General features: G+C 35.6%; 1 protein-coding gene across 5 annotated transcripts; it reads left to right on the forward strand.

Annotated features, from left to right (window-relative positions):
- Window positions 1–2,048: 2,048 nt before the first annotated feature.
- Window positions 2,049–26,270, forward strand: LOC128558680 (uncharacterized). Of its 5 annotated transcripts, XM_053548720.1 has the most exons (6): window positions 2,049–2,136; window positions 11,321–11,377; window positions 13,752–13,838; window positions 16,051–16,114; window positions 20,284–20,476; window positions 21,723–26,270. In XM_053548720.1, the coding sequence occupies exons 3-6, from the start codon at window positions 13,786–13,788 to the stop codon at window positions 23,471–23,473; spliced, it is 2,061 nt and encodes a 686-aa protein (XP_053404695.1). In that variant the 5' UTR covers window positions 2,049–2,136; window positions 11,321–11,377; window positions 13,752–13,785; the 3' UTR covers window positions 23,474–26,270. The 5 variants fall into 5 exon arrangements, with proteins under 5 accessions (XP_053404695.1, XP_053404694.1, XP_053404696.1 ...); XM_053548719.1 differs by lacking the exon at window positions 2,049–2,136 and having other exon boundaries at window positions 11,222–11,377; XM_053548721.1 differs by lacking the exons at window positions 2,049–2,136; window positions 11,321–11,377 and adding an exon at window positions 13,388–13,639.

Raw genomic sequence — 26,270 nt, forward strand, 5'->3', positions numbered from 1 at the left:
CATCATAACTATTGACAGAAATCAATTTTATGGACCAGGAAAAATGTCACGATCGCAGAAGATTGGGTGTTATGAAGTTTACTAAAGTGGGTATATTTTGCTTAAAAATAAAAATCGTTAATGGTAGGCCTATTTCTGGTCACGTTTCTCATGAAGCATAAAACCGACATGTATTCCTGGTGTACTTTCAAAAATAATGTGCTGGTATGAAAAAAAAATATAATATAATATTCAATAATTGTTTTATTACATGACATCAGAAATGAACTTCTTTGATTTGTTAACCATTTCACGGTGTATTTAAACTGATCCTCATAATGTTTATCGCTTGTAGGTAAATTCTAGACATTTTAGTGTATTATATATACAGATCCCATCAATATACACTAATAAATTACTTTGCACTAATAATTAGGCAGCACTTCTAATTTATATGAATCAATATTGGTGACGAAAATAACTTTAAAAGTACGAAAATATGCTACATATTTTACTTTCTGGCAAACATTATGGAAGCCCTGGGGGGACAATTGACTTCCGTATTTCCCACTTTTGACTTCTAACTTTTGCACTTCTCACTTCGAACTTTTTAACTTCCTACTTCTAACTTCCGAACTTCTGACTTCTATCTTCCGCACTTCTGACTTCTAACTTCCTGACTTCCTACTTCTGATTTCCAACTTCCACACTTCTTACTTCCGACCTCTTGACTTCTTACTTCCCTCTTCTAACTTCCACACTTCTGACTTCTAACTTCCTGACTTCCGACTTCCAACTTCAAAACTTCTGACTTCCAACTTTACCTTTGTGCAAGTCGGAAGTACGAAGTGTGGAAATTTGAAATCAGAAGTCAAAGTCAGGAAGTTGGAAGTCAGAAGTGCGGAAGTTAGAAGTCAAAAGTGCAAAAGTTAGAAGAGGGAAGTAAGAAGTCAAGAAGTCGGAAGTAAGAAGTGTGGAAGTTGGAAATCAGAAGTAGGAAGTCAGGAAGTTGGAAGTCAGAAGTGCGGAAGTTAGAAGTCAGAAGTGCGGAAGTTAGAAGTAGGAAGTAGAAAGTCAAGAAGTTGGAAGTGAGAAGTTTTGAAGTTGGAAGTCGGAAGTCAGGAAGTTAGAAGTCAGAAGTGCGGAAGTTAGAAGTCAGAAGTGCGGAAGTTAGAAGTCAGAAGTGCGGAAGTTAGAAGAGGGAAGTAAGAAGTCGAAAGTAAGAAGTGTGGAAGTTGGAAATGAGAAGTCGAAAGTCAGGAAGTTGGAAGTCAGAAGTGCGGAAGTTAGAAGAAGGAAGTAAGAAGTCAGGAAGTCGGAAGTAAGAAGTGTGGAAGATGGAAATCAGAAGTCGAAAGTCAGAAGTTTTGAAGTTGGAAGTCGGAAGTCAGGAAGTTAGAAGTCAGAAGTGCTGAAGGTAGAAGTCAGAAGTGCAGAAGTTAGAAGAGGGAAGTAAGAAGTCAAGAAGTCGGAAGTAAGAAGTGTGGAAGTTGGAAATCAGAAGTCAGGAAGTTGGAAGTCAGAAGTGTTGAAGGTAGAAGTCAGAAGTGCGGAAGTTAGAAGTAGGAAGTAGGAAGTCAAAAAGGTGGAAGTGAGAAGTGCAAAAGTTAGAAGTCAAAAGTGGGAAGTACTGAAATCAATTGTCCCTCCAGGGCTTCCATAGATCATAGATCTATAGCGTAAATACTTGTATGCGAAATTAAGTGATTTTGTACTAATAAAAGTGAAACGTCAAATTGATTACAAACATAATTTCATAACTGTAAATTGTTTGATTTTATTGTTATTATATTTGCTTTAATTCTAAAGATAGTATGGGCACATGGTTAAAAAAATGTTAAAATAATGACGAATTAATAAATATCAACTACCTTTTCAGTCATTTACAAAAATAACATTTTAACTAGGCCCTACACAGTTTTCCTCTATTAAGGTTCAAAACACAGAAATATTTTGTAAACAAACAATTTTAACATCTTTACCAACAATATCTACATGTTGAACGACTTGATACTTAAAATATTCTCCAAAAGTTATCCCCCTTTAAAAATGAACTGCCACTTGTAAAGAAATGAAAATAAACAATTGCTGAATTTCAGCACTGGGACATTATTGCAAAAGCACCAAACAAAGATATGTAATAGTTCTTTGAAAATGGTGAGTTTTTTTAAAAGGGAGCACTTTTAGAATCTGTCCATAGGTAAAATCTGCATAATTTGCAATATCCAGTACCTGTATGGTTTAAATAAAGGTAAGGCTTTTTTAGTTTGTATAATTCATAATTGGGGGGCTGCTGCCCCCCACACCCCCCGCATTTTCTAAACCTGGCGAGGAAAATATATGCTACCACATCGATAAATAAAAGAATGCCCAAATAACGAGAATAGCTACGGACAGATTCTAAAGTCTAGCCTAATTGGAGCTAATTATGCAGTCCGTGGCACAGGTGCTAGACACAACATGCATATTTTACTTAATAGGCCTATATATGTATATTCTCTTATATACATACGATAAAATAGGCCTATTAAGTAAAATATTTTATTATGTGTCTAGCACCTGTGGACTGTGGAGGTCAAATGCCCCACACCCGGATTGAGAGACAATGTCTCGATCTAAACACTGTCTCTCGTACGAAAGACAAAATTAGCTTAAGTCTAAGCAATGAAAATCAATGAAAGAATAATTAAAAGTCTCATTTTTGAATGTGCAAATTTATTTCAAATAATAGAAAATTATCTTTCTTTTATCAAATTTTCAAAATCCAAAAATTCATTTGGGAAATTTATTTAAAGCAAACTTCTATGACAATGTGTTTTGTGTAAAGTTTGACTGCAATGAATTGATTGTTTTAATAATGATTTCATGTTTTTTCAACACTTGAGCTAAATACAGTAAAACAAGAGACAGTGCTTAGATCAAGAGACTGTTTCTCAATCCAGTGGAAGTCTTCGACCTGCCCACCTCCCCTAGTCCAAAGAGCTATAAAAATAAATGTATATTATACTGGTTTGCCTAGTCCAAACAATTAGACTAGTCAAAATATTTCGACATTCAGATTGTTTTATATTTGTGACTGGCAATCTAAACGTCAGAACTTTGAAAGACCAAAATAATGGAGGATGAATTACAGTACACTGAGTCATGTAAAGTTATTGGTTTTATCACTTGCGCATATTTGCATGTTTACACGGTAAACATTAATCGTATACAGTACATACATAGGTTTAAATCACCAGAAAATTCGTAATTTTGGATATTATTTGATAATTTTTACATAATTTAATGAGGAATTGAATCCCATTTTGATACATGTAAGTTTTATTTGAATTTATGGCCAATTCATGAAAAAATGGTCATTTAAACCTATAGCATGTAAAGCGTCGGCAGCGATGAAAATTTCATCGGTAATTGCTTCAACTATTTTGGTCTTTCTAGTGTTTGACGCGAGTGGGGATATTGCCCATTTAAAAAATTTATCTCAATATTTCCTAGGATCGCGTCAAATTAGTTGGACTAAAATTAGACGTGAAAAAAAGTCATTCAGCATTTAAATACTGACATTTTACAAATTACTATCAAAGCTTTTCTTGACATGGACAATAAAAGATGTAAAATAAAAGGATAAAGTGATATTAGTTATGTCAGGTCTTATATTTAGGACTACATGTACTAAAAGTACTATCCGCCCCTGCCAGTATTTGGTTTATAAAATTTTACTGATTTTTTTTGTCAGGGTCATGGGTTTGCTGCCTGCTGTAGGTTCCCTTACCCTGCTAAATTTCTTTAATGAACTTATCCATCTTTACATTTGGACAGTACGATTAACTCTTAGAAGGGGTGCTTACCAAAATAGCTAAAACAATTCAACTTCAGAGATGTTATAGGCTATGCTTTCTTGGATGGAATATAAAAACGGCGTCTGTTAAGTTATGGTAGCCGGAACTAAACAAAAAGATACTGACTGCATGAATGACGAACAGTACAGATCTGTGCAGGCTCATCAAGGTCTGATCAAGATCTACACTGGTCGCAAATGGAATCGGTCGTGTCCATCATGATTTAGGGTTAATATTTTCCTATTCTTTTTAATGATATAATCTCAAAATATAAATAGAGCGGGGATGGGTATTGTTTAACATGCTTGTAATTTCAAACATTATTTTCAAGATTTCATTAAAATTAACACATTAGAGCAATAGTTTAAATAAAGTCAACATTAATTTGCATCTGTGTTTCCCGACAGATCTGTCCTAGAAAGAACATGTTAGCATACATAGTTAAGTTGTAATGGACCAGATCATATAAGTGACATTAGTACCGCATAATTTTTACGAAATCTCAAAACTGCAGTGACCAAACTTGTAAGGATGTCAGCATGATATCCCATCAACTTATAAATTGAAAATTTCAAATTTGTAACTTTTAGTCATTTCGCAAGAAGCAGTCGCCTAAACTATAAAGAGAGCATCAATACAATTTTAGGCTTAAGTGTTCGGTAATACCTTTCCCGCTCCAGATCTATAGATTATATTTTAATAAAAAGATGCGGGTTGAACATTACAAAAAAAAAGGATTTTAAGGCGAATCCTATCACTTCCAAGCAATACAAGTGATGCTACTGTCTACATCATCTCTGGTTTTCTTCCGGTAGAGGCCGCCATACACAAAAATCTTGAATATGTTTGCTATAGTAATGCTTAATGTCTGAAGGAAGTTAGCTCACTGCCAGCTCAGTGTAAAATCAGCTGAAAATAATAGTTGGTTTATTTCTGTCAATAAACTTCTTTGGAAATACTGTCTACCTGAAGTTGAAGAACTGTTGAATGCGCCAGTTGCTCTACCTGCCTGGAAACATCAAGTCCATGTTAAAGTTAATGAGATCTGGACTCAAAGTATATCCTTACAGATACATCACTTTAAAAAATTTTGAGCTGTACATATACTTCGGGAAATCCACACCCATTACTTTGTATTCAATTAAATCTGCAAGAAGTGTGAATAGGATTCCAATAATGTTGAAGCTGCTGACTGGCACATACATACCGGGTACTTCAGACATCAAGAGTGGCATTTAAAAAAATTTAAGTTGGCTCAAACTGTAAATTTTGCAACAGAAGAGCAGAAACCCTGGAGCATTTCTCACAAAAGTTTCTGAATTAAAGTATATCAGAGACATTGTGTTTTCCAGAAATTAAAAGTGTAATATAATTTCAACACAGAGTGTTGTTTTTCCATCTTCCATGTAAAAAGCAGTTGGAAATATTAATAGACTGTACAAGCTTAATTAAAAAGTGTAACTATAAACTCTGTAATAAGAAAATTAATACATTATACTGCCAGTACGACTGGAGGACTTGTGCAGGCATTAATTTCATATCATAGTGCTAGATATAGAATATTATAAATTTCATGTAAACTGAAAGGCGAACAAGCCGGGGATCACCATAAACCTAAATTGAATTAAAATTTAAAGTAAACGCAAATAAACAGATTAAATTTCAGTATGTAGACATATAAGTTCACAAAGAGGTAGGCTAAGTTAGCCAGACAGGCCTATATCTAAAAAAGATTTCTCTCTCTCTGTTCTAGGGGCTTTATCTCACTCTGTCCCTCTGTTCAAATTATGCCCCTGGGATGAAACGAGGACCCACCCCGGGGTTCCCAAGTTTTACTTAGACTTATGTAGGAAAATATTTTTAAAATCTTCTTGTCTGAAACTGCAAGGCCTAGGCCTTTGATATTTAGTATGTTGCATTGCCTAGTGGTCCTCTACCAAGATTGTTCAAATTATGCCCCTGGGGGTAAAAAGGGGCCCTGCCCTGGGGATCCCAAGTTTTACTTAGACTTACATAGGAAAAAACTTTTAATAATCTTCTTGACTGAAAGTTTAAGGCCTAGGCTTTTGATATTTGGTATGTAGCATTGCCTAGTGGCTCTCTAACAAGGCTATTCAAATTATGCTCCTGGGATGAAAAGAGGCCCCACCCAAGGGTCACTTAGTTTTTATATGTGTTATATAGGAAAAAATACTTCAAAAAGTATCGGATCATATTTCCTAGACTGTTTAATTATAATTACCTGATGAACCCAAATAATTAAGGGTTATTTGACAGTGACCTTGACCTACTGACCTACTTTCTTGTTTCTTAAGATACAGCCTTGAAATTTGAATGACATATACAGTTTTGCACACAGATTTTGAAACTGACTTTCAGTGACCTTGAATGTGACATACTGACCTACTTTCTTAATATTTTAGCATCAGTTTTACATTTGAAACATGTAGCTCATATAACTCAGGTGAGCGATCCAGGGTCATCATGACCCTCTTGTTTTACATGTAAGCAGGTTTCTCAGAAACTATTGTACTAATTACTTTCAAACACTTAGTTAGTTTTTGGCATCATGAATTGACCATTCTGAGCCAGGTTCTATATCTCTGACTTACAGTTCACAAAATAATGCCTCTTTTTTTAGCTCACCTGAGCCAAAGGCTCATGGTGAGCTTTTGTGACCGTTCACTGTCCGTTGTCCGTCGTGGGTTGTGCTTCCATCAACAATTTCTAAAAAAAGTCTTCTTCTTGAAAACCACTGGGCAGAATTACACCAAACTTCACGGCCCCCTTTCAAAATTTTTCAAAGAATTGAATTCCATGCAAAACTCTGGTTGCCATGGCAACTGAAAGGAAAAACTTTAAAAATCTTCTTGTCCAAAACCGCAAGGCATAGAGCCTTGATTTTTTGCATGTGACATCAACTAATGGTCTACTATGAAGATTGTTCAAATTGTGCCCCTAGGGTGAAAAGAGGCCTGTCCCAGGGGTCACAAGTTTTACATAGACTTATATAGGAATTTTTTTTTTAAATCTTCTTGTCTAAAACCACAAGACCTAGACCTTTGATATTTAGTGTGTAGCATTTCCTTGTGGTCCTCTACCAAAATTATTCAAATTATAATCCTGGGATGAAAAGAGGCCCAGCCCCATGGGGTCTCAAGTTTTACATAGCCTTATATAGGAAAAAACTTTTAAAAAATTCTTGTCCAAAACCTCAAGGCATAGAGTCTTGATATTTGGCATGTGACATCATCTAATGGTCCCCTATGAAGGTTGTTCAAATTGTGCCCCTGGGGTGAAAAGAGGCCCCACCCTGGGGGTCACAACTTTTACATAGACTTATATAGGAAAAAACTTAAAAAATCTTCTTGTCTAAAACCACAAGACCTTGGCCTTTGATATTTGGTATGTAGCATTGCCTTGTGGTCCTCTACCAAAATTGTTCAAAATAACCGTGGGGTGAAAATAGGCCCAGCCCCGGGGGGGGGGGGGGGGGGGGGGGGGGGGGGGGGGGGTCTCAAGTTTTACATAGACTTACATAGGAAAAATCTTTAAAAATCTTCTTGCCTTAAACTGCAAGGCCTAGGCTTTTGATATTTGGTATGTTGCATTGCCTTGTGGTCCTCTACCAAAATTGTTCAAATTATGCCCCTGGGGTGAAAAGAGGCCCTGCCCTGGGGGTTCCAAATTTAATATAGACTTATATAGGGAGAAAAAAAATCTTCTTGTCAGAAAGTTCAAGGCCTAGGCCTTTGATATTTAATATGTAGCATTGCCTAGTGGATTTCTAACAAGATTGTTCAAATTATGCCCCTGGGGTGAAAAGAGGCCCCGCCCTGGGGGTCAGTTGTTATATGAGTTATATAAGAATAAATACTTAAAAAATTATCAGATCATATTTCCTAGACTGTTTAATTATAATTACCTGATGATCACAAGCGATTAGTGGTCACTTGACTGTGACCTTGACTTACTGACCTACTTTCTTGTATTTTAAGATGCAGCCTTGAAATTTGGATGACATGTACAGTTTTGCACACCGATCTTAAAACTGACTTTCAGTGATAATGAATGTGACCCACTGACCTACTTTCTAATATTTTAGCATCAGTGTGCCATTTTAAACATGTGGCTCATATTACTCAGGTGAACGATTCAGGGTCATCATGACCCTCTTGTCAATAAAGAAAAGTTTGCTATTATTTGGTAGAATTACTTCAAGAAGTAGGGTATGCAGCTGTAAGTGTTACTGTCTTCAGGGTAAGTATCCAATAATGTTTACATATTACTCAAGAACTTAAAATACCAGTACTGGAGTCAACATGACTTTACTGATTAAATTTTGAAGAACTTTCTGTAGCTTCAGAATGTACGCAAAGTTTCAGTTTCAGTATTTTCTTGCATACCAGACGGGGATTTCCGGTAGTTTTACCAGTGCTGGAAAAATCCATCTTACACCGGGCTTACACCCCGGTGTAAGATGACTCTCATGCTGTAAATGACGTATTACAAACTGCAGATGTACATATATGTAGACGATTTATGTAGTAATTCTTACTTTATTTAAAAAAACGGAATAAAAATCCAATACCTTGACAGTTCCTCTTTGTTCCTGATAGTATATTTCTCGATTCAGAATACGTTATTTTATACAAAATTCATAACGTTACACTGCAAATGATAAAACAAAACTGGAATTAAACATTGTTATTTGTCTTTGAAACGTCATGACATCTTTCCTGTTTACAGACGTTGGTTTCCTGAGCTCTGTTTAAATATGCTGCTATAAGAAATAGTCCTTAAAAAAAAAAGCAATTGGATTGATTTTATTATTAATATTATTATTATTTCTTGAATATGGTATGCAAGAAAAAGATTCTATCACTGGTTGTAGGTGAAGATGGGAATATCCGGCTCTCGGGTAACTGTTTACGCTGTAACTCGGCAGAGCCTCGTTACTGCCGAAACAGTTACCCTCGAGGCCGGAAATTCCCATCTGCACCTACAACCAGTGAAAGAATCTTATAATCTATGTTAATTAACAATAACAGCATTTAAAAGATTTATGTTTCAGACTTACAAAATTGATGAATATTAGCCCAGGTTAATGTCCTGTTTTTGCTTGCTGTGACAAAATTCACCTGAGCTATTGTGATACACCTGGCAGTAGACACCTTTTCAACGATTCTCAACAAGCTCATATTTCAGTTATTACTCAAACTTACAAAATTCTGTTTGCAGTTGTCATCAAGTTAGTATCTTGCTACATTTCACAACTAAATAAAGCACACACTTTTGCCATGCCGGTACCAATGTTCGGCAGGGGATACTTATGGAATGAAACTTCACACACTTTTTCACCATGATAATACCCGTACCAACTGAATGACATAGATTCCATTAATCTTGCTGCGGTTTACTGAAATTATGTCCTATTTAATGCTTATTCATTTTTTAAATAAAATTTTGTTTGCCATTGTCTGCAAGTTTGTTTTCACACTGCACACTGTAAGTCAACGGTACTCCACACTTGTCTTTCCTATCATAATTCCAATAGTATTAACTTTTTTTTATTACTCTTGATTTCATGTTTAACAAATTACCTCCTCATTCATACTTAGACGTCTTGTATTATCTGAAGATGAAGGAATATAGATTTGGCATTGTTCGTCCTCTGCGTGTGTGTGTGTCTGTTGAAATGGAAAATGCTTATAATTCAAAAAGTATTTTATTAATAACTAGATTCACCAAACCTCACATATATTTATCAATTAGCACATGAACTTTCCTAATGTCAGTATTTAGTGTGATCTCCATAGACCTAGTAAAAGCAGAGTTTTTCCCCTTGATTTGGTAAAAATAGAGACTTTTGACTGTAACTATGTAAGAAATGTTTTGATTGATCTGTGGTGGTTCATGCGCTACTTTCATCAGGATCTCCTCAGTAGCTGCTGAGATACTGCCCTTTAATTGTTTAAAAATTCATACTAATCATTAAAGGGACTAACCCATACATTTAAGGCAAAAAATAATTTCTCTCAAAAATCCATTAAAAGTGAGTACTCTGAAAGTGACTAGTGGTACGAATTTATTGAAATAAGGTTTTTGCAAGATATTCTTATAAATAACCAAAAATATTATGCAGGAGGTACTTTAAGCTTGAAATAATGCATAAAATTAAAACTTTTCTGTCATCTTTACAAATATCTAACCTAATCATTTCACCCAATTTAGCATTTTTCAGTGTTATATAATTATATATACATTCTTTGCCAAACTTGGCAGAAATGAACATGTTGAGAAATTTCACAAACACTGAGGAAGAGAAGCTTTAATGAATTTGATGAAATTTAATACAAATATAGATCACTGTTGGGTAGTTGTGCACATGCTATATTTGTCAGGATATCTTAACTTACCTTAGATGTATTGCTTTTGAATTGTTTTAAAACCCTGAAATACCAACATAAACCAAGTAGCCAGTAAAAAGAATTCATTACTTAAAGTATTCTAGGATTAAGCCTTTATCACATTCAGTGGGGGATACTATTCACTGAATTTGCTTGTACAAATAAGATTTCAGGCTTCTGTTTCTATTGTCTCCCTTGAAAATATACTGTTTTTCCTGTACTGCAGTGAAGTAGAAGAGGGAATTCAGAATTGCAGTACATACATCTGTGTGTCTCCTCTGGATATTACAGTATACAAAATCTGGGACATAGTTTGGTTCACAGGTGCCCAGCGCGTGACCTGGACCCCCCAACCCACACACTACAACCCCCCCTGTTTTAAAAAATAAAAAAATATCATCAAAATCCTGTAAAACACTATCAAATATTCATATTACAATCAAATAAATAGTTTCAAACAAAAATACCCATATACTTTTATATTTTTGTTTGAAACTATTTATTTGATTGTAATATGAATATTTGATAGTGTTTTACAGGATTTTGATGATATTTTTTTATTTTTTAAAACAGGGGGGGTTGTAGTGTGTGGGTTGGGGGGTCCAGGTCACGCGCCGGGCACCTGTGATCATACCATTATACATTTAGCCATTTTAAAAGCTTAAATTTTTTTATTAAATGTTTGCCTTTTTCTGTTAAATATGTTTTAATGGGTTAAAAAAGATATAGAGTTTTTCTAAATAGCAGAAGAACAGTTTATGTTTTGTTTTGACTACAAAAAGATTAAATCCATCTGCATTGAATTGTCGTATTAGCAAACATGTTAACGTAAAGGGTAATTGTAGTTAACTTTACAACTAGTGTTTGTTTAAATTCATTGGACTTTGCGACCAGATAAACCTAAAATGTGAAGTGATACTTGTCTCTTATTTAAATGTACGTAATACAATGTAATTAACCAATGAAACTCTTGGTCAATACGTCACATATTATTTATAGACACTAAATGTGACATGATTTCAGAAATTTGCATAAAGACAGTATTACTTAGTTTATAAATTTACAGGATCTGTTCATTCTTTTATCTTTCAGAGTTGTACTGTTGCTGATTTGGAGAGAAGGAGCAACTTAAGGAAAATAGAGTAAAAAGTAAGTGTTTTTTTTAGTTTGAAAATTTAATAAAACAAGGAAGTTTATAATAAGACGGGCAATGAGTCATTTCCTATTCTTTTTTTAGACTAGCTATGTTATTTGGGTAGGAAAAGTTAGCAATGTGTAGTTATTCTTGCCAAACATATATGCAAAATTTATCTAGTAAAAGATTTATACCCTCAATCTGATGAACAGGGTAACTATGGGTTTCCTTCTTTTTTCTTTTGTTTGTTTTTAATTTGTACCAATATTACTGTGACTTATTAGGTTCCTAAGGTCACTTCTATATTACTGTGACTCATTTAGGTCCCAAGGTCACTTTTATACTGTTGTGACTAACTCAGGTCCCAAGGTCACTTTAATATTGCGGTGACTAATTAGGTTCTAACAAGGTCACTTTAATATGGTGGAGGAAGCCCTTTGATGCCCCCTTTTTATACACCCGTTTTGAATAAAAATGATGGTATTATGTGATGGCATGTGTCCATCCATCATAATTCGTGTTTGGAGAATAACTTCATAACCATTAAAGATATGGACTTTTAATTTGGCATATAGGTAGATGGTGATGACATAATATGCAGAGCGATTCAACCGACTCTGTAGGTCAAAGGTCAAGGTCACGTATTGAGATGAAAGGTCACAACTGTCCATCATATTTTGTGTCCAGAGCATAACTTAATAACTATGCAAGATATTGACTTCAAACATGGCATGTAGGTAGGTTGCGATGAGTGCAGAGCACATGAACCGGGTCTGTAGGTCAAAGGTCAGGGTCATGTATTGCACTCAAAGGTTAAATCGTCTGCCATATTTCGTGTCAGGAGCATAACTTAGTAACCATTAAAGGTATTTACTTCAAACTTGGTATGTATGTAGATGGTTATAAAACAATGTGCAGAGCACATGAACCAGGTCTATGGACTTAAGGTCAAGGTCACAGATTCAGCTCAAAGGTCAAATCTGTCTGTGATATTAATTGTCCGTAGCATAACTTATTAACCATTCAGTGTATTGAAATCAGTCTTGGGATGTAGGTAGGTAGTAATGAGACAGTGTATAGAGTGCATGATCCAGGATGGTAGGTCAAAGGTCAAGGTCACAGCACAGTCAAATCTGCCCATCATACTTTCTGTCCAGAGCATAACTTAAGTAGGTAGATGGTGATGAGACAATATGCAGACTGCAACAATCCACATTACTATCTGCCCCACACCCCCACACCGATAGAACATTGTTTTTTTGTTTTTTTCATTTAATTTCTTGTCCTTTAGTATCCTGTCACCACCACTGCACACACACACACCCTACTCCTTCACTCTCCAACCTCCCACCCAAAAAAGAGATTCTTTAAACTTGCCTTTCTTTAAATGTTGCTTCCATCCTCCTCTGATATAACCTTTGGGTGTATATTGCCCCTTTTGGAGGGTTCTTGTTAAATATTTAAGGCCCAGGTAAGGGGAACTGATTGTCTAGTTTTCAAGTTGTTATCCACTCCACTAGGTGGTGGTTGTAAATGTGTGATTAAATTGAAAGAGAAAATTGGAAGAAAATAATACTGTTTAAATCCTTCATATGTTTGCTGATGCAATGTCTTATGACTGAAGTGCCTCCATTCCTGGTTAAATTCCTTAGATCATGTTACAAATGATTGGGGATAGCCTTATTTGCTGTGTCAGCAGTTTCAGCCTGAATTCTTTGGTTAGTCATCTATAATAGACTACGTTTAACACAACTGGAGGAGCTACGTCATACTTCCTTTTAAAATTTAAATAATTGATTTTACTAACCTTGAAATTTGAATCGGAGGTGTTTTGTTCAACCTGTTATAACAACGGGAGTTGTTTAGTCTGGTTGATCAAATATCTTTGGGATAGGTTTTTATCTTTTTACTAAACTCTAGCCTGTGAAGAAAACAAACATGACTCATAGTACTTCTCCAAAATTTAAATACAAGTTAGAGTACAACATTACAAAATTGGGAAAGGTTCTTTGAAAGCTCTATCAGATTTGGCTTTTTTAAGGACTTATGTTGGTCATCTGGAGAACTTTTAATAGTGCTAATTACACTTGTTTAATTTTGAATTATTATTGTAAATTGAATGTTGATTAACAAATTAAATGAGACATTTTAGTGTTTTTATTTCAAACAAGTTTAGGGATGTACAATTTATTTTGAAAATTTAAACAGATGCAAGTAACCTAAGTGCTGTTGTCTACTTGACCTGAGCTCACATAACACAACTGTACAAAAATAAGGTACCTAAATTATGAGTGAATGTGTTTTACATTAGTCACACAAAATGAAATGGTTTCTATCAAATAGTTGCCTAAACATAATGGCTATTTTATGCAACATTTCTGTTTTCAGAAAAAGTTTAACACCAGAGAAGATAGATTAACAAATGGCAGGTAGTTGTGACCACCATGATATGGATGTATGCAGGAACATAACTTGGTATATACAAGATGCCTTTACTCTATTGTTGTCTGTCTAAATTGAACATTTTATACATGTCAATTCCAAGGTTAGTTATTTTAAAAGATTCTAAAACATAAAATATTTGTGGCATACAATTTCGTGCTTGTACATGTATGTAGAATTTTAATACATAATTCAATAAGTGTCTGTGTGTCAAAATTCAGAATGTCAAAATTAATTCTGAATTTTGACATACAAGTTTATAAAACGCCTGTAAAACTTAAGTTAAATGTTCGTAAATCAGATAATGGGATAATTTCTACCATATGCACAAATTCAGCAGATGGACTATGTCAAGCAAAGGACAGTATCAAGCAGACAAACATTTTCTTACAGACAGATATCAAGTAGACAGACAGTGTCCAGCAGATGTTAGGACAATATGTAGCAGACAGACAATAGCAGATGTACAGTATGCATCAGACAGACAGGACAATATGTAGCAGACAGACAATAGTAGATGTACAGTATGCAACAGACAGACAGGACAATATGTAGCAGACGGACAATAGTAGATGTACGGTATGCAGCAGACTGACAATAGCAGATGTACAGTATGCATCAGACAGACAGGACAATATGTAGCAGACGGACAATAGTAGATGTACGGTATGCAGCAGACTGACAATAGCAGATGTACAGTATGCATCAGACAGACAGGACAATATGTAGCAGACAGACAATAGTAGATGTACAGTATGCAACAGACATACAGGACAATATGTAGCAGATGGACAATAGTAGATGTATGGTATGCAACAGACAGACAATAGCAGATGTAGCAGACAAACAGTAGCAGATGTACGGTATGCAGCAGACAGACAATAGCAGATGTACAGGACAATATGTAGCAGACAGACAGTAGTAGATGTACAGTATGCAGCAGACAGACAATAACAGATGTATAGGACAATATGTAGCAGACAGACAGTAGCAGATGTACGGTATGCAGCAGACAGACAATAGCAGATGTACAGGACAATATGTAGCAGACAGACAATAGCAGATGCACAGTATGCAAAAGACAGACAGGACAGTATGAAGCATACAGACAATAGCAGATGTACAGTATGTAGCAGACAGACAATAGCAGATGTACAGTATGCAAAAGACAGACAGGACAATATGTAGCAGATGCACAGTAGCAGAATGATGATGCACAGCATGCAACAGACAGACAGGATAATATGTAGCAGATGGACAATAGCAGATGTACAGTATGCAACAGACAGACAGGACAATATGTAACAGACAGACAATAGCAGATGTACAGTATGTAGCAGGCAGACAGGACAATATGTAGCAGACAAACAATAGCAGATGTACAGTATGCAGCAGACAGACCGGACAGTATGTAGCAGACAGACAATAGCAGATGTCGAGTATGCAGCAGACAGACGGACAATTTGTAGCAGACAGACAATAGCAGATGTAGAGTATGCAGCAGACAGACAGGACAGTATGTAGCAGACAGACAATAGCAGATGTACAGGACAATATGTAGCAGACAGACAATAGCAGATGTACAGGACAATATGTAGCAGACAGACAATAGCAGATGTAAAGGACAGTATGTAGCAGACAGACAATAGCAGATGTACAGGACAATATGTAGCAGACAGACAATTGCAGATGTACAGGACAGTATGTTGCAGACAGACAATTGCAGATGTACAGTATGCAGCAGACAGACAGGACAGTATGTAGCAGACAGACAGTAATAGATAATATGTAGCATATGGACAGTAAATAGCAGATGGACCATATTGATGTAGCAGACAGACAATATTGTTATGTAGCAGATCAGCAATACCAGCAGAAGGACATTATGTAGCAGACAGACAATGGATGATATGTAGCAGATGGACAGTATGTAGCAGACAGACAGTATTAATGTAGCTCACAGACAATATTGGCATGTGGCAGACTGGCAATCTGAGCAGGAGGACAGTAAGTAGCAGACAGACAATGGATGATATGTAGCAGAGGGACAATATCAGTGTAGCTGATAGACAATATTGGCATGTGGTTGACTAGCAATATGAGCAGGACAGTATGTAGCAGATGGACAGTAAGTCGCAGACAGACAATGTTTAGCAGATGCTTATTACAAGGTACAGGAATTTGCTGCATGCCATACATTTATTGAAATGTGAACCTCTGTATAATATCTGTTTTTTTCTTTTAGGTCACCAGCAGATCTTGTGTCACCTTGTGGAATTAACAAAGGACAATTGAAAGATATGTCAAAGGTATGTCAAAGCTGTTTTTAGAGATTTGCTGTTCTCGTGTTTATGTCTGTTTAAAATCTTGTTTAAAGCTTACCGGGATATACCTCTAAATGACAGTGAAAAATAATATCAGACTGCAGTTAGTCAAGTTGGATCTCAGTAAGATTTAAGAAACCTACAGTGAAATGATTGAATTTCTTTGGCATAAACTTTTTGTGTATAGGAAAATAGATTGTTGTTGGGATACAAATTTGTGGAATTTCAAATTTTACAGATGAAATGAGTATGAAATTTAGTTGCTACTGGGATTTAATTTCATTGATTGATGTAATGAAAACATGTACAAAGACAGGCAGTGGGGGCACCAGTGTCTAGTTAAAAATGTGTTTCCTTTCTCATTTAATATTTTTAGCACACTTGAACCAAAGGTTCAAGGTGAGCTGTTATTATTGGTGGATTTTTCTTGCATCCATTGTCCACCTACCTCAATTTACGTAAACATCTCCTCTGAAACTACTGGTGAGAATTACACCAAACTTGGTTTGTAGCATCCTCCTTCATATTTTTCAAATTGTTCAGCCTGATTCTGTTTAGGGGCTGTTAGAGCCAAAAATAAAAAATTTAAAAAAATCTCATTAACCACTTAATGAGTCAGTCCATCAAACTTGATCTGTAGCATCATAATAAGGTCCTCTCTGAAATTTGTTCAAATGTGACACATGGCCTCTTTGAGGGATAGAGCTAAAATTAGATAAACCTGTAAAAACTTCTTCCCAGGAACCTCTGGATGAATCTTCATCAGACTTGGCATGTAGCATCATTTTGAGGTTCTCTCCAAAATCTGTTCAAAAGGGGACAATGGTCCCATTTAAGTACCTTCATTACACATAGTCTCTAGCATTATTATAAGGTCCTCTTCAAGTTTCTGTTCAAATAAGGACATTTGGTCCCTTTAAGGGACCACTAGAGCTTAAAAAACCTTTAAACAACTTCTTCTCATGAATCGCATGCTGGATCTTCATTATAATTGGGTTAGTTGATCTGTAGCATCATTTATAATTTCTTCTAAATTTGTTCAAATAGAGACACTTAACCCTTTTTGGAGGTCACCAGTGCTAAAAATATTTTGATAGCTTCTGAGGAACCATTGAACTGGATGGATCTTCATCAGACTTGGTCTGGAGCATTTTTAGCTCACCTGTCACAAAGTGACAAGGTGAGCTTTTGTGATCGCGCGGCGTCCGTCGTCCGTCGTCCGTCCGTGCGTGCGTGCGTGCGTGCGTGCGTCAGTCCGTAAACTTTTGCTTGTGACCACTCTAGAGGTCACATTTTTCATGGGATCTTTATGAAAGTTGGTCAGAATGTTCAACTTGATGATATCTAGGTCAAGTTCGAAACTGGGTCACGTGCCGTCAAAAACTAGGTCAGTAGGTCTAAAAATAGAAAAACCTTGTGACCTCTCTAGAGGCCATATATTTCACAAGATCTTCATGAAAATTGGTCAGAACGTTCACCTTGATGATATCTAGGTCAAGTTCGAAACTGGGTCACGTGCCATCAAAAACTAGGTCAGTAGGTCAAATAATAGAAAAACCTTGTGACCTCTCTAAAGGCCATATTTTTCATGGGGTCTGTATGAAAGTTGGTCTGAATGTTCATCTTGATGATATCTAGGTCAAGTTCGAAACTGGGTCACGTGCGGTCAAAAACTAGGTCAGTAGGTCTAAAAATAGAAAAACCTTGTGACCTCTCTAGAGGCCATATATTTCATGAGATCTTCATGAAAATTGGTCAGAATGTTCACCTTGATGATATCTAGGTCAAGTTCGAAAGTGGGTCACGTGCCATCAAAAACTAGGTCAGTAGGTCAAATAATAGAAAAACCTTGTGACCTCTCTAGAGGCCATATTTTTCATGGGATCTGTATGAAAGTTGGTCTGAATGTTCATCTTGATGATATCTAGGTCAAGTTCGAAAGTGGGTCACGTGCCGTCAAAAACTAGGTCAGTAGGTCAAATAATAGAAAAACCTTGTGACCTCTCTAAAGGCCATATTTTTCATGGGATCTATATGAAAGTTGGTCTGAATGTTCATCTTGATGATATCTAGGTCAAGTTCGAAACTGGGTCACGTCCGGTCAAAAACTAGGTCAGTAGGTCTAAAAATAGAAAAACCTTGTGACCTCTCTAGAGGCCATATATATCATGAGATCTTCATGAAAATTGGTCAGAATGTTCACCTTGATGATATCTAGGTCAAGTTTGAAAGTGGGTCACGTGCCATCAAAAACTAGGTCAGTAGGTCAAATAATAGAAAAACCTTGTGACCTCTCTAAAGGCCATATTTTTCATGGGATCTGTATGAAAGTTGGTCTGAATGTTCATCTTGATGACATCTAGGTCAAGTTCGAAAGTGGGTCACGTGCCATCAAAAACTAGGTCAGTAGGTCAAATAATAGAAAAACCTTGTGACCTCTCTAAAGGCCATATTTTTCATGGGATCTAAATGAAAGTTGGTCTGAATGTTCATCTTGATGATATCTAGGTTAAGTTCGAAACAGGGTCATGTGCGGTCAAAAACTAGGTCAGTAGGTCTAAAAATAGAAAAACCTTGTGACCTCTCTAGAGGCCATACTTGTGAATGGATCTCCATAAAAATTGGTCAGAATGTTCATCTTGATGATATCTAAGTCAAGTTTGAAAGTGGGTCACGTGCCATCAAAAAGTAGGTCAGTAGGTCAAATAATGAAAAAACGTTGTGACCTCTCTAGAGGCCATATTTTTCATGGGATCTGTATGAAAGTTGGTCTGAATGTTTATCTTGATGATATATAGGTCAAGTTTGAAACTGGGTCAACTGCGATCAAAAACTAGGTCAGTAGGTCTTGAAATAGAAAAACCTTGTGACCTCTCTAGAGGCCATACCCTTGAATGGATCTTCATGAAAATTGGTCAGAATGTTCACCTTGATGATATCTAGGTCAAGTTTGAAACTGGGTCACCTCCCATAAAAAACTAGGTCAGTAGGTCAAATAATAAAAAAACCTTGTGACCTCTCTAGAGGCCGTACCTTTCATGGGATCTGTATGAAAGTTGGTCTGAATGTTCATCTTGATGATATCTAGGTCAGGTTTGAAACTGGGTCAACTGCGGTCAAAAGTAGGTCAGTAGGTCTAAAATTAGAAAAATCTTTTGACCTCTCTAGAGGCCATATTTTTCAATGGATCTTCATGAAAATTGATATGAATGTTCACCTTGATGATATCTAGGTCAGTTTTCGAAACTGGGTCACGTGCGGTCAAAAACTAGGCCAGTAGGTATAAAAATAGAAAAACCTTGTGACCTCTCTAGAGGCCATATTTTTCATGAGATCTTCATGAAAATTAGTGATAATGTTCACCTTGATATCTAGGTAAAGTTCAAAACAGGGTCACGTACCTTTGAAAACTAGGTCAATAGGTCAAATAATAGAAAAACCTTGTGACCTCTCTAGAGACCATATTTTTCAATGGATCTTCATGAAAATTGGTCAGAAATTTTATCTTGATAATATCTAGGTCAGGTTCAAAACAGGGTCACATGAGCTCAAAAACTAGGTCACTATGTCAAATAATAGAAAAAACGACGTCATACTCAAAACTGGGTCATGTTGGAAGAGGTGAGCGATTCAGGACCATCATGGTCCTCTTGTTGTAAGGTCCTTTACCGAATGTGTTCAAGTAGAGGTGTTTGATCCCTATAAGGTTGCTAGTACTTAAATAGAAATAGTCTCTTATTGAATAGTGTTGCTTTTTCAAACCATATGCAGAACTTTAAAGAAACAAGAGGGCCACAGTGGCCCAAAATCCCTCACATGATCTTGACTATTTGACCTTGAATGTATGTATCTTGAATGGTAACAACTGTGTTTAGTATAAAACACATAAGACAGGTCAAGTGGCCCTATACCTAGATGATATGGGCCAAGTTTAATGTAGATCTGCCAACCAGTTAAATGGAAAAAATCATTTAAAGATATTTCAGTTTTTAGTTTAATCTGGGGCAATTGAAAGGAGCCAAGTGACCCCAATTGACTAAAATGAAAAGAGGGCATTAAAATGATTTCAATTATTTTAAAAGACTTCTTTTCCAAATCTAGATTTCCATAAGATGATCTTTAAACACTGCTATAATTTTACTATGATTTTTCAGAAATTTTCCAATTCTTTGGAGAAGCAGAAGCTAACTACAACAGATTGTGTTCAGAGAGCTATAAACTTGGATGCACAACCATGGAAAGAAACGGCCTTGGATGCAAAGACTGAACTCAGCAAACAGAGCTCAAAACTCTCACTAGAGATGCAAGGGAAGATCTCGGAAAAAGGACTGTTTGAGGACATTGAAGGTATGAATTTATGATTATATATTTGATTTCATATGAGAAGGGACACTAGTTCAGTGGTAAAGTGGTAGTCACTTAACATGACAGTCCAAGTTATACTGAATTCTGGCAAGTTGACATCATTCTCTGTGGTTACAGTAAATTGTGGGGACATTCAATATCCCTTTGATAAAAATGGCTTCTCACTTGAAATTTTTTTTTTTAACTTTTCTGTAAGATTTTTGTGTGTGATAGCACTTTACATGATATCGCTCAAAAGTTTTAAAATGAATATTGACACCTGTGTCAGAATGCTACCTTGTCATTGGCTGATTTCGAAGTTGAGCTACTAACAGCCAGTCAGATGCTGGAGATTTTAGACTGATTTTCAGTCACAGTTTTGCATTCCATCTGTATTCCGTGTCATTGTCATTAGAACTGTTCACATGTCCCATTCATAATATAACTATCTGCTTGTCTGAATGCTACACAGTCTGAAGACCTGCCAGTCAGAAAATAAAATCAACATTGATTGCAGTTCCTGACCGAAAGTCAACACTGACTGCACCTCCAGTCCAGAAGTCAACAGTATCTTGAGTTCCAATATGAACGTGTTCCAGTCCGAACATCAGCAATGACTGCAGTTCCAATCTGAAATACATTTGCAGTTCTACTTAGTCCTTCATTCAAAAGCCTTCAATTCAAAAGTTGATATTTGTAGCAGAGCTGCCAAGTACTCCAAAAGCCTTTCATGGTAAAGCATTGCTAGTTGGAATGTTTGTAAATATAGTAACAATAAAGAATGAGTTTTGCCTTATTAACGTGAGCAGTTTAAATTTATCTTTTTGGTGCACAGTTAACATACCTATATGTGTATCCTTGAAACACTAGAAAATCATGAAAAATCCCAAATAAATATTTTTTATTCTGTTACAGTGTGAAAACTACAGCCTTCTATTAATGGGCACAAACTGAACAAAAAATTCAGAATCATTACTTCACAAGGTGGAAATACCTAATTTCTGTTTTACCTTATAATGCATGAACTACTTTCATTGATATTGAGAACTCAGTAAATAAAGAGTTCCATATTTCAGCATAGTTTCATGTTATTTTTGTTTAAAATAAGAAGACGTATATAATCGAAGGGTTGTTTGCTTGAACTGTGTGGTTCACACCTGGCAGAATGCACTCAAGCTGAATACAACATCCTAGATCAAGCTACTGCTATTATAACCATATTTGATACATAGTGTCTTGTCATTTTCAGATATCATGGCAGGAAAAGATATTACAGACGATATCTGTGTGGATCTACGAAGTCGTAGACTGGTACATGTGTCAGAAGGCAAACACGAAAATCAAGCTGCATCCCAGAGCAAAACATTTCTGGAGGAGCACGCAAATTTCAGTACGTCCAGTTGCCAAGAGAACATCACAAGAGTGTATGATGGAATTAACTTTCTTGGTGTATCTAATGATACAGAACCTGCTAAAGGTCCTGAGTCAGTTGATTTATTGCTGCATACTGAAAACACATGTAGTTCAAAGCAAATTGCTGAAAAGGTTATTGTACCGATGGAAAATGAAGCATTTCACAGTTCAAAAGTAATGTCAGAGAAGAGTACTTCTGAAGATTGTTTTGGAGAGCAAGATATAGCTGTTAACCCTATGACCGAAAGCACAGGGAATTCTCTTTCCACTGTACAAGGTTACCCAGGAAATGTACCTTTAGAAACAGCATTAAACCAACTCCCCCAAACAGTATTAAATTCAGCATTCCAAAAAGCAGGAAATATGTTGTCCAAAACAGTTGTAATGCCACTATCCCGAGGTACAGTAACTCTTCCACCTTATACAGCAGAAAACGTCTTGGCTAAGAGAGGTAGGAACTCGATGTCAAAGATGACACAAAACCTGCCTCCCCAAAAATTTGAAAATATATCATCCCAAGTAGATGTAACTACAATGCCCAAAGCAACACATAATGTTACACCTAAGACAGCAAAAGAAATGCTGCCCAAGACACTTGATGGCCAGTTTTTAATAACAGTTAACTCGCTTCCCCAAACTGGAGATAACCTGCTGTCAGACCTGCTGCCTCAAACAGCACAAAACCTCCAGCTTCAGACAACACAAAACATTCAGCCTCCAACAGCACAAAACATTTGGGCTCAAAGAACACAAAACATTCTGCCCCAAACAGCACAGAACCTACAGCCTGAAACAATACAAAACCTTCTGCCTCCAACACAAAGCCTTCTTCACCAGTTGGCACAAATCCTGAAGCCTCAAACAACACAAAACATTATGCCCCTATCAGCACAAAACCTGCAGCCTCCAACAACACGAAGCATTTGGCCTCTGACAGCACATGATATATGGCCTCAAACAACACAAAACATTTTGTCCCAAACAACACAGAACATACAGCCTGAAACAATACAAAATTTGCAGCCTCAGAAACAAAACCTTCTGTCTCAAACTGCACAGATTACTCTGTCTCATATGGGAATGCAATCACCAATCCAAGTGACACAAAGTCTACCACATCAGGAAATACAATACCTGTTACCTGAAATGACAGGACTCTCGCCAGTTCAAACAGTACACAACCTACAGTCAGAAAAAGTTAAATACTTACCTCCCCAGTCAACTTTCAACATACTTTCACCAGCACCAGCAAATGACGTGTCCCAGGTAGCCGTTCCTGTCCAACATGATGTGTATTCTGGTTACACTGGATCAGAATGTCCAATATCTGTATGTAGCTACAGTAGTGCATCATTGTCAAGAAGTCAGAGTGTATCAAGCATACACTCTGATACAGACAAGAAGTACTATACTTGCAATTCAGAGGTCAAACATGCCTTACAGAACAAGATTTGTTCTAAAGGTCAAGGTCAGCAAGAGTGGAAAAAAAGATCTCACCCATACCCTAACCGTTATGAAGGCACAGAACAAGTCCAGTATCAGACCACCTTACCTAATCTCCCTGTTTTGAACAGTTGTTTATTTTGAAGCTAAAAGTAAAAGTATCACTTTAATTTAGTACGATAACTGGAAACTGCTTTTAGATAATGGAGTTTTCTTGAAATCATTTAATCTGTGGCACATGAAAGACTAGGAAGACTGATGGGAGTGGGTTGTGGAACATTTTTATTCTGTTTAATGTCAATGACTGTGTATGGTTAGATGCTATTTGTTGACAGTTTATATGAAGCAGAAAATAACTGCAATAACAATTTGGCTATTAACAAATATTATATCACTTATACAAAATATAGTTTGATAAAATCATTCAGATGACGCATTTTATATCTAGAAAAGAAGCAAGTGTATTGAACATTAGAGATAAGAAAAATGTAAAACAAATTTCCACATTCAATATTGAACATACATGTACAAATAAATCTTGTATTATAATTTGTATAACTGTAATCTTGTGATAAATGAAATGGCAAACTTTATATATTACCAAAAGCTGCTAAAAACATGAGCAATTCATTGGAAGTAGACATATCCGAGATCTAAGCTGAACTCTGTGTGAACTTGAATGAATCAGGACTTACATAATATGTATCAGCTGCAATCAGTTATGTAACCATACACTGGACTACTTTATCATTGATATGGATCTACTTTATGTAGCTTAACGGTAGGAACTTCTTTTGGATGTAGTTAGATTACTTAGAATTATAATAAGGAATTATGTGATTTTCAGAAGTGTATGTCTATAACTCTGATAGAGGGTAATGCTGTTTTCAAAAAAATGTTATATTTCCTTGTCCTGTGTGACTATTGAGTACATTTAACATATATGAAAATTACATATACTCTTAAGCTGGTGCTTGGGCCCAGACATAAAAGTGTTGCACATTTCATTTGTGGTCAAGAAACCTTTCAAAACAGAGTTTATTGTTGTTTTGCTTTGTTGCTTTCTTTGATCTTGTAGATTATTTTAGCAGACATAAGCTGGTAATTTTGTATGCCATTTTTATGTTGCATTATGGTATTTTGCCTTAGCAGATGGAAGGCATTATTTATCCATTACACGTGTGTCATGTTACACACTGATAAGCATTTTTGTCTGTTTTTAATTGAAATTTTTAAATATTGGTTGAGTTGTTCTCCTCATATCGAAACTTTTGAAAATTTCTCAATAAAGAGAGTACAAAAGCATATACACTGTGCATAAGCATCAGCAAAAATGACATCTCAGATGATGACAATATAGAAGAAGAGTGACACTAATCTTATGGTAACAGTTGTTCCACGTTATGTCTGGATTTAAAAAGTCAGCATATAATTGTAGTGTCTACATAGTTTTAAAGTGTTACTCTTCTGTATTGTCGTGAACAAAAAATGACAACAAAAAAATATTTTATATAATTATTACATACAAGTGTGTGATAAGACTGTAAGGATAATGTCAAGCAATGCAGTACAGTAAACTGCAGTTAAAACGAACACCTTAGAATCAGCAAAATCTGCTGGTGATGTCTGGAGTCTCTTATCAACTTAAGGGTACAAATTCATTATAAATTGAATTTGTGTAATGTACAGATTTTTATGATAAACTGATTGATCAGGCCTTGTAACTTGTCTTTTGTTAAAAGTGTCAAAGTGTACAGATAGAATGTAGATAGACCATTTAAGTGTTAATATGCCATGTATGTCAATCTTGGTGAAGAGTGGCTTCTTAAAAAAAGTACCACACCTGCTCCACAAACACTAAAAAAAGGTAAAATATTTGCATTTTCTCATTAGGAAGAAGCATAAAATGTATATAAAAGAACAATACACATAGTCACATACTATTAGCAGTCATAACAATGAGATAAAAACATATCAAAATGTTGTATTTTGTTCTGTAGTCTGTATAAAAAAATTGTTGAATTAAATTGCTAAATGAATATATGTGCTACATAGATCCAGACATGGTATACTATATACCGTACTTTTAACTAACATGCCAGTTGCTTATTCTCATTTATAGTTATTTTCGTTTTAATTGGTGTTTTCTGTTTGTAAGTTGCCGTAAGAATCCTAGTTTAATTCTTTTTTGCAGTGTATTTTGTTTAAACGTAATAGTAGCATAAAGCTATAGCTAAATTTACAGAATAATTGATATGTTGATCTTGAGTTCCTTTTTGACAATGACAAGATCAACATAACATATCTATTGATCGAATGCTACCACATCTACCCACTTAGTATAAATCAATTATATAACTATTTAATAGATGAATGCTAACACATGAATCCACTATTTACTAAACAATAATATATATGTAAAATGACAAAATTCTGTAACATGTTTAGTAAGTTCTGTTTAGCACTAATTTATATTATTTTAATGAAATCAGTATTATTGTATTATCATGTTTTCTTTGATATTGTTGTAAATGACAATGATAACATGCACTGTATTGTATACCTTCTCCACTTAACTATATCATTGTATGCATATATTATACACTGTCTTACCATATATTATGTTTTGTTAGCCCTCATGGGCCATTTGTCCTTTCAGAATTTTGAAAAATAAACTTACCAAACTTATTATGTATAATGTATATGTCACACTTCGGCATTCAAATGGTAAAGTGTGCCAGAATGTATAACATTGCAGGCATACTTTTTCTGGCATAATTGTGCTATGTTCATGTATTATTGTTATTATTTCTGTCAGTTGTGTAACAATTGTGATTCACCATATGCTGTAAATATAATTTGTTTTAAATAGATATTCCATAATAATTTGCAATTTATGTAATTTGTTATGTTCAAGTCTTTGAATAAAAATAAATTTCTG

Source organism: Mercenaria mercenaria, chromosome 7 (genome assembly GCF_021730395.1).
Source record: "Mercenaria mercenaria strain notata chromosome 7, MADL_Memer_1, whole genome shotgun sequence".
NCBI lineage: Eukaryota > Metazoa > Mollusca > Bivalvia > Venerida > Veneridae > Mercenaria > Mercenaria mercenaria.

Bases quoted from the DNA above. Each gene is read 5' to 3' on its own strand.
- LOC128558680 (XM_053548720.1), top strand. From the start codon at position 13,786: ATGGCAGGTAGTTGTGACCACCATGATATGGATGTATGCAGGAACATA. The intron at 13,839-16,050 runs GTATATACAAGA...TTTTTCTTTTAG, and splicing joins GTATGCAGGAACATAACTTG to GTCACCAGCAGATCTTGTGT. The intron at 16,115-20,283 runs GTATGTCAAAGC...ATGATTTTTCAG, and splicing joins AATTGAAAGATATGTCAAAG to AAATTTTCCAATTCTTTGGA.